Source organism: Macrobrachium rosenbergii, chromosome 10 (assembly GCF_040412425.1).
Source record: "Macrobrachium rosenbergii isolate ZJJX-2024 chromosome 10, ASM4041242v1, whole genome shotgun sequence".
Taxonomy (NCBI): domain Eukaryota; kingdom Metazoa; phylum Arthropoda; class Malacostraca; order Decapoda; family Palaemonidae; genus Macrobrachium; species Macrobrachium rosenbergii.
The window spans coordinates 68515495-68524706 of NC_089750.1; the positions used below are offsets into that span (position 1 = coordinate 68515495).

The 9212-nt window shown below is 41.3% G+C and overlaps 1 protein-coding gene across 1 annotated transcript; it reads right to left on the minus strand.

Annotated features, from left to right (window-relative positions):
- Nucleotides 1-547: 547 nt before the first annotated feature.
- Nucleotides 548-2451, minus strand: LOC136842359 (uncharacterized). The gene is made up of 2 exons (XM_067109616.1): nt 2376-2451; nt 548-1851 (listed from the first exon to the last, which is right to left on the minus strand). Exons 1-2 carry the CDS (start codon nt 2449-2451, stop codon nt 548-550), a joined length of 1380 nt encoding a protein of 459 aa, XP_066965717.1.
- Between the last annotated feature and the right edge of the window lie 6761 nt (nt 2452-9212).

Below are 9212 nucleotides of genomic sequence, written 5' to 3' on the forward strand. Positions count from 1 at the left end.
CAGCGGCAAAATGAAGCAACTGATGTTATTGATGGCTCAATGGAGTAAAGGGAATGAACTCTGGACGGAAGGAGAGTGGCGGGGGGGATTCGGTGATTGGGCGATAGGAGATGGGAGGGTTTAAGTGACTGGACGAAAGGAGATGGGGATTCGTTGATTGGGCGATAGGAGATGGTAGGGATTCGGTGATTGGATGAAAGGAGATGGGGATTCGGTGATTGGGCGAAAGGAGATAGGGGATTCGGTGACTGGACGAAAGGAGATGGGGTATTCGGTGATTGGGCGAAAGGAGATGGGGGATTCGTTGATTGGACAAAAGGAGATAATAGGGATTCGGTCATTGGGTGAAAGGAGATGGGGATTCGCTCATTGGATGAAAGAGATGGGGATTCGGTGATTGGGCGAAAGGAGATGGGGTATTCGGTGATTGGGCGAAAGGAGATGGGAGAGATTCGGTCACTGGGTGAAAGGAGGTGGGGATTCGGTGATTGGGCGAAAGGAGATGGGAGATTCGTTGATTGGACGAAAGGAGATAGTAGGGATTCGGTCACTGGGTGAAAGGAGGTGGGGATTCGGTGATTGGGCGAAAGGAGATGGGAGATTCGTTGATTGGACGAAAGGAGATAGTAGGGATTCGGTCACTGGGTGAAAGGATATGGGGATTCGGTGACTGGGCGAAAGGAGATGGGAGGGATTCGGTGATTGGGCGAAAGGAGATGGAGGATTCGATGACTGGACGAAAGGAGATGGGGGACTCGGTGATTGTACGAAAGGAGATGGGGGATTCGGTGATTGGGTGAAAAGGAGATGGGGAAATTCGGTGACTGGACGAAAAGAGATGGTGGATTCGGTGATTGGGTGAAAGGAGATGGGAGGGATTCGGTGACTGGACGAAAGGAGATGGGAGAGATTCGGTGACTGGACGAAGGGAGATGGGGGATTCGGTGACTGGGCGAAAAGAGATGGGAGATTCAGTGATTGGACGAAAGGAGATGGGAGGGATTCGGTGACTGGACGAAAGGAGATGGGAGGGATTCGGTGACTGGACGAAAGGAGATGGGAGGGATCGGTGACTGGACGAAAGGAGATGGGAAGGATTCGGTGACTGGACGAAAGGAGATGGGGGATTCGGTGACTGGACGAAAGGAGATGGGGGATTCGGTGACTGGACGAAAGGAGATGGGGGATTCGGTGACTGGACGAAAGGAGATGGGGGATTCGGTGACTGGACGAAAGGAGATGGGGGATTCGGTGACTGGACGAAAGGAGATGGGAGGGATTCGGTGACTGGACGAAAGGAGATGGGAGGGATTCGGAGACTGGACGAAAGGAGATGGGGGATTCGGTGACTGGACGAAAGGAGATGGGAGGGATTCGGAGACTGGACGAAAGGAGATGGGAGGGATCGGTGACTGGACGAAAGGAGATGGGAGTGATTCGGAGACTGGACGAAAGGAGATGGGAGAGATTCGGAGACTGGACGAAAGGAGATGGGAGGGATCGGTGACTGGACGAAAGGAGATGGGAAGGATTCGGTGACTGGACGAAAGGAGATGGGAGGGATTCGGTGACTGGACGAAAGGAGATGGGGGATTCGGCGACTGGACGAAAGGAGATGGGAGGGATTCGGTGACTGGACGAAAGGAGATGGGGGATTCGGTGACTGGACGAAAGGAGATGGGAAGGATTCGGTGACTGGACGAAAGGAGATGGGAGGGATTCGGAGACTGGACGAAAGGAGATGGGGGATTCGGTGACTGGACGAAAGGAGATGGGAGGGATTCGGTGACTGGACGAAAGGAGATGGGGGATTCGGTGACTGGACGAAAGGAGATGGGAGGGATTCGGAGACTGGACGAAAGGAGATGGGGGATTCGGTGACTGGGGGACGTTGATTTCGAGTTGATGGGTTATGATTGAATGTCAGTTTAGTCTCGGTTGTTCTTATGGTAAGTGAATGGATGGAAATGAGAGAGAGAGAGAGAGAGATTTTTATTTATCATAAGTTAATCTGCCATTACAGCATCCGTTAAATGTGGATCTGTTTGTGCACAGAGAGGGAGAGAGAAAGAGAAAATTTTAAATGATCGTATGATAATCTGCCTTTACAAGATCTGTTAAATGTGGATGTGTTTATGCTGCACAGAAGAGAGAGAGAGAGAGAGAGAGAGAGAGAGAGAGAGAGAGAGAGAGAGAGAGAGAGAGAGATCTGATCACGCAATATATCAATTGGTTTAACAGGAGAAAGGAATATTCGGTCAACCGGCAAAGAGACCGCGACTCCTCTAGCTGCCCCCCTCCCCTCCCTCAGCATTAACGATGACGGATCCGCGTTTATAATTCTATACAAATTGGCTACGACAAGGCATCTGTACCTCTGGGATGCGACGCTAACTGTGGTCTGTGCAGAAGCAGCCAGTAGGTATTACAGTCTGCCTTTTGTTCGCGCATGCGCGGTTGCTGCCATTAAGCCTTGCCTGTATTTGGAACCTTATTTTTCAAAATTTTTATTTCGTTCATTGAAATTCACCTCGAAACGATGTATTCGAATTTGTTCAGTTTTTGGGGTAATGAAAAATTAAGGGAAAGGGTTCAGGTGTTTTTTTCAAGCTGGGACATTTTGAATGTTTTTTTAGTCCGTGACAGAAATTGGCAAATCGTTCTTTCGTACGTTAATGGGTTGTTCCTAAATGCGTATTACAAGTGTTTAGTCATTTTGTGTGGAAAAATAGGCATAAAACCTGACTTTCTTAAGTCTGTCTCTACTCTGTATTTTATATCACTTTGTTATTCCCGTGATTGAAGATTAATAACTATACACATATGTAATAAAATAACCAAATACAGTAAATTTACGATTTAAAAGGAAATTAATTCTGAATGACGGTGGTAATATACAGTAAATGTTGTAATTTTATATCTCCCTGCATACCTGAATGCTGATATGAACCCTCCCCAAAGTATTTTGTAATATCTGTCTTAATTTGATTAAGAGATACATTTGACCCATCCGGCGTAGCTGTACACTCTTCTGGGAAGAAGAAGAAGAAGTAGAAGCAGAAGCAATAGTAGACGGAGTAGAAGAAAAAATAAGTATACCTTAGTTTTACCAGACCACTGAGCTGATTAACAGCTCTCCTAGGGCTGGCCCGAAGGATTAGACTTATTTAACGTGGCTAAGAACCAATTGATTACTTACCAACGGGACCTACAGCTTATTGTGGAATCCGAACCACATTATAGCGAGAAATGAATTTCTATCACCAGAAATAAATTCCTCTAACGCTTCATTAGCCGGCCAGAGAGTCTAACTCGGGCCTACCGAGTGGAAGGCCACAACTCTACCGACTCGCCCAACGAAGAGCTCGGAGTAGAAGAAGAATAAGCGGAAGCACAAGAAGAAAAAGGAGACGAAGAAGAAGAAGAAGACGGAGAAAAAAACGAGAAGAAGAAGGAGGAGAAGACGTTTGCATTAAGTGCCTCTGGGATCTCAGGTAGCCCCACAATGGAGCCAGGAACACCAGCTCCGTTTTTGCGAGGCGTCATTGTAATCGTTAACTGTAATTCAAGCCGGAGGAGAAGGAGGAGGAGCGTTCTCTCTCTCTCTCTCTCTCTCTCTCTCTCTCTCTCTCTCTCTCTCTCTAGGCCATGGAGATCCCAAGCACCGTGAAATGAGGCAATAACATGGCGGTACAAACCTTTAGGAAATTTGCAGCAGCGTAAACAAGAGGCTGAAAAGTTTCAGAAGGATGTTTGGTAAAGATACTTTTTTTTGTGTTTTTCTTTCAGAGATGAATTAGAGACCGTTTGATGATGTTGATGTTCGTCGTAGATAAAAGCTTTTCTGGCAGGTATTGTGTTTGTCGTCCTGATTGGTATTAGAGAGAGAGAGAGAGGGAGACCTAGTTATTTGACCCTAGAAAGGCATGTAAATTGGAATACTCTTTGTTATCTGAATAATCATTTCATGAAAAGACCCGGAATAACTGAGTAAACATTTTTTTTATGTATTTGCTTTTTAACTTATCCATACAACATGGATTGCTCTTCATTTGTAGGTCAAACAATTTATTTATAGATTATAACATTTCGTAATAGGAATAAATTCATTTTCCACTGTTGCTCAAAATAACATTGGGAGGGCTGTACTCAAAATGTCGGGACGTTAATTACATGGTTATGGTGTACATTCCATTATCAAGGTTTTGAATTTTCATCAGCAAATGACTGTCCTCACAGCAATAGCGATATATCAGAAGCATGCGAATTTTGATGATGTTCAGGGGAAAAAAATGTTTTAATCACCATGTTAATTTTGCATGATTAATGGCGCACCTTTTCATGTTATTTGTTCTAGTAATTACATGAATCACCCACCACGCGAAAGGCATTCCATTACAGCTGCATTATATTAATTTTCATTTCAGCTGCTATTAAACATTTACAGCTGCATTACGTTAGATCATTTCACTTTTGCCCGCTGTGAATCGCTAATGGCTTTGTCTTTTTACGGGGGTCAAGTTACTCCTTTTGTTTTGTTTTTTTCTTCCTTTTGTGTTTCAGTAATCATTTTCATTCGCTTATGCGTTAATTTTCTTTTTTAAGTAGGCAAACTAACAAACAAAAAAAGGCACAGGTGCTATTCGTGTTTGGAACAACTCATGAAAGCCAAAAATAATGTTGGTAATACTAATTCTCTCTCTCTCTCTCTCTCTCTCTCTCTCTCTCTCTCTCTCTCTCTCTCTCTCTCTCTCTCCCCTAGCAAGACGGGGCAGAATCGTAAAACTGAGGGGTAGTTCCACTGCCAAAGTTTTTGATAGCTCTGAGAAGTAGATCCACTCTGTGGACTTTATTAGGATGACTGAGGGTGTTGCTAAACTTAGTGCCTGTCGAGATGTTGTCTCCTCTTTCGTTGTCATTTTTGTTGGCAGTGTAAGGGGATATATATATATATATGTGTATGTATATGTATATGTATGTATATATATATATATATATATATATATATATATATATATATATATATATATATATATATTTTATATTAATGTTTCAGTATTTTATGACATTTATATAGTTGTACAATGTATACCCAAACGAGAACTGTTTTCTTACTTAAAAACTGAAGTACAAGCTTGATATGTGTGAGTATGCACATATATCTGTATATATGTATGTGTATATATATAATATAATAATATATACATATATGTATGTATAATGTTCCTGTTTGTTTGTATGTCTCCATGCTCGTTTTGTTTGTATGTACAGAAGAAATATTTTAATATTTGAAATTTTTACTTACTGTTATATCAACACAGAAATTTGACCAATTCTTTCATTTTTATGTTAGCATCGTTTTCAAATATCAGCTTCCTCTTTTTCTAATTAAGGTTCTCTTTTTTTTATTTTATCTTCATGAACAATACTCTCTTTATCTACAATTAGCCTGTCTCTATGATTTTCTTTATTTAGTATCTCTTTTTGCTAATGAACTTCACATGACCGTGCCAAGTTAATGATGAAGTGTACAGTACATTTCTGTTCTCTATAAAAGTGATAGACTCGATTCTCTGTCTCTGTCTGGTTGTCTGTCTGGCTTTCATGGCCTTCTCCTTCTCCCCCAGATACCCAGCTAGTCCCCTCCCCCATCATCATCCCTCGGTGCATTCCATAATGCATTATTTATTTCCAATTCCGCTTCCTTTATGCACACGGTTAATCGGTGCCTTTATCTCCCTGCATTTGCTTTATGCATTGCGGCGCTGCTGGAAATGGATCCTATTTTTGGGGTTTTCGTTTATTTACTGTTGTAAAGTTTCCGGTGGTTCGCTGCAGCAACAAGGGTATTGGGATGGAGATTTATTTTTGTATTTTTGTTTTGATATGGGTTATTTTTTTTTTTTTTTAATTTTACGTTTTTCAAGATTACTTTGTTGAGTGTTGAATCATAAAATCACTCGTCGAGGTATTTTTGTGTACGCAGTTGTCAGAATTGTTCTTATATTGGGCTTGTCTGAGTGTTTCACTGTTCCGTTTAATATTATTATCATCGTTATTAGCATACATCAATATGAAAGAACCCAAAAGAATAAGCTTTCAAATCTCCACAGAAAGAAATGTTCGCATATGAGCCAAAAATGAGAGAACGAAAAAGATGTCATTAAATATGCAACACAATTAATTTCTAATAAAACTTCCTGCAGAGTGTAGTACATACTCTGAATATAGTACTCACACGTGAATCAACTAATTTTTTTTTTTTTTGGCTTCGATCAGTTGCAACACCAAGTCTTCTCTCTCTCTCTCTCTCTCTCTCTCTCTCTCTCTCTCTCTCTCTCTCTCTCTCTCTCTCTCTCTCTCTCTTAATAATGAATATGTGTCACAATGTTAGGGTTTTAATTTTCTTATGATGGAAGAACAACTGATTTTTTTGTTATGTATGTATGTGTGTGTGTATTTATATACATAATGTACATACATACATATATACATACATACACGTGTAAAATTAGAACAGTGGAAGGGTTTCATCACTGATCTCAATCACCCTATCTAAACTTTCTCTCTCTGAGATCATCAGTGATACATCTTGTTTCATTCTCTCATCAAACTTTGTACGTTAACCATATTCTTAAGTATTGTTGATTCTAAGAGGAACATGGTTATTTCAGGACTTTCTGATGACTGGTGATGGTATTTGCTTGTTTCACTATCTTAAGAACTAAAGAGATACGAGTATTTTCTTTATAAACTTCATGTATGTTTCTCCTGGCCAAAGAATGAACATTAAAATATTTTTCATTGGAGAGAGAGACTGACTCAGTCAGCCCTGCAACGTAGAACCAATTGACCAGGTAAAATGTTCACAGAACCTGTAATCATCCTGTATGGGTACAGGTTAAGGAAAATGTTCCAAGATGCAGAGACAGTGTCTTAAGCAAGGAGAATGAAAACACTCGATAACAGAAATAGCTCTTGAGAAAGGAATGCAGGAAGTCAGTAGAAATGAAACATCCTTAACTCCAACTATTACGGGTTAACAATTATAAAGCGTTCGAAACTTCATTGTCGAAATGAAGTTCCGAGGCGAAAAGTCGAATACAGATATTTATAGAGGATTTTCAACGATACTCCCCCTCTTTTTTTTTTCCTCAAAAAAGACTTTTACTCGTCTGCCTGACGATGTAGTTCAGATACTGCAGCGTTAGCTGGAGACAAACCTAATTAGGGGCGGGAGCAAACTGCAGAGGAAAGTTTGTCAGAAAAACGCGGAAGATTTGTCTCACTAGTTCAGTCGCCAAAACACAAGTGAGCAGAATTAGAAGGGCTTTGCCTGCAGGGGACGCCAAAAATGAGCGAAGGATTTCGCTTTAGGACGGAACGGAGTTGGAGGTTAGTAAAGAAGTTGGTATTTTGTCGTTGATTATGTCATAAACATGACGGATTTCACAGCCTGAAAAAATAAGTAGGTTCTGAAAGAATTATAAAAGAGAGGAAAAATGCCATATTAGTGTCACATGGACTCTGGAGTTTTCCTTTACAGAGAGAGAGAGAGAGAGAGAGAGAGAGAGAGAGAGAGAGAGAGAGAGAGAGAGAGAAGAAATATCATTGCAAGAATATTGTTAAGGCAGTAAGGCGAATGAGAGAAACGGATGGTGGATGTACTAAAGAAGCGATGAACTTTATTTTGGAAAGCGGTGGTGCATAAACTTGGCAAGAAATAGAGAGAGACAGAGAGCGAGCAGTTCTGATTGTGGAGGTAGTAGTAATACTAATGTCTGAACTAGTCTCTGATGTGGATTACTTATCTTGCTAAAAGTTCTTGTTCAAAGATATTAGAACATTTTATTATATACATCACTTTAGGGTTTAGTCACTGAGCTCCATTGCATATTAATTAAAATAAATTGTTCGGCTTACAGAGCGTTATGTTTTTCGAACCAAGTTATTGTAAAATTTTGCGTTCATGTTTATTTTAAAAGTTCCTTTAATACATTCCTGAAGCGGCATCTTAGAACCATAAAAATCAGTGCCTTGCGATTGTTTAAAGACCAAAGAAACAGGAGATAGCTAAAATAATTGTAGAGAGGAAAATAGACATTTTTTGGTATTAAACGGTGTAGAATATTCTAATTATATTCTCTAAAAAAGACTGCTCCAAATCTCTGTGCATTTCCTTACTTTCATTTCCCCTCATCTCTCTCTCTCGCGTCTCTCTCTCTCCCATAATTTTCCTCCCACCGTCAGTTTCCCCTCACGTCTCGTGGCCTTTCTTTTCCCCTTCCCCAGGCAGCTTCGAAGAGAAAAACACCCAAGCAATTAGGTCTGATTTCAGGTCGTACAGAGTGGACCTCAGCCGAGCCCCTGCCAAGGTCTCCCTCCCAAATGGAGCTTTGTGTGACTTTCCAATCTTCTTCTTCTCTGCTGCTGCTGCTGCCTTCGTGGGAGGCCTGGGCAGGTCGGGCGGTCGCCTAGTTCCTTCAGGCCCCCCTTTCTCTAATTACCTCTGTCTCTCAATAAAATTTGCATCATAATTAACTTCGGGTCACTATCGCCGTCCTCGATCAAAAGTAAAGAAACAAAAATGGGTTTCCCCGAGTCGTCGTCTCTCTCTCTCTCTCTCTCTCTCTCTCTCTCTCTCTCTCTCTCTCTCTCTCTCTCTCTCTCTCTTTTGTCGATGGGTTTTCCTCTTCTTTTCATCTTCTTCTTCTTCCTTGTTTGTTTGTTGGAAGTTGATTATGATTGTGCAGGTTTGTTATCTTTTGTGTTAAAGAAATTTTCTCAATTTGAGATAGAATTTCATGAAGAATTTGTTGTTTTTTTTGTAAAGTATCCTGGAAAAAAATTTACAGCAAAGGAATAAACAGGACAACCGCCATAATATGCGTCGGACACTGCTGACCGCCGATTGGTCGAAACTCATCGTTTTGCAGCCAATCAAAACTCGGCATCGGAGGCTGCCGCTTAATGGCTCCCTCGAACACCCAGCCTTGATGATGACCTTTCCTAAAACTTAGAGATCACCCCCGCGATTATTTCCCCCCCCCCACTTTTCGTTTTATTTCCCTTTTCATCTCGGCTCTAACGTTCATCTTGATTAAATAAATGCTCTTTTGTGTCCCTGATTGCAGTTCGGAGCGAACAAAAGCATTCAGAAACAAACTCAGAGATTTTTGACTTGGGTGATCGACGGCTGCTGGGAGGCGTGA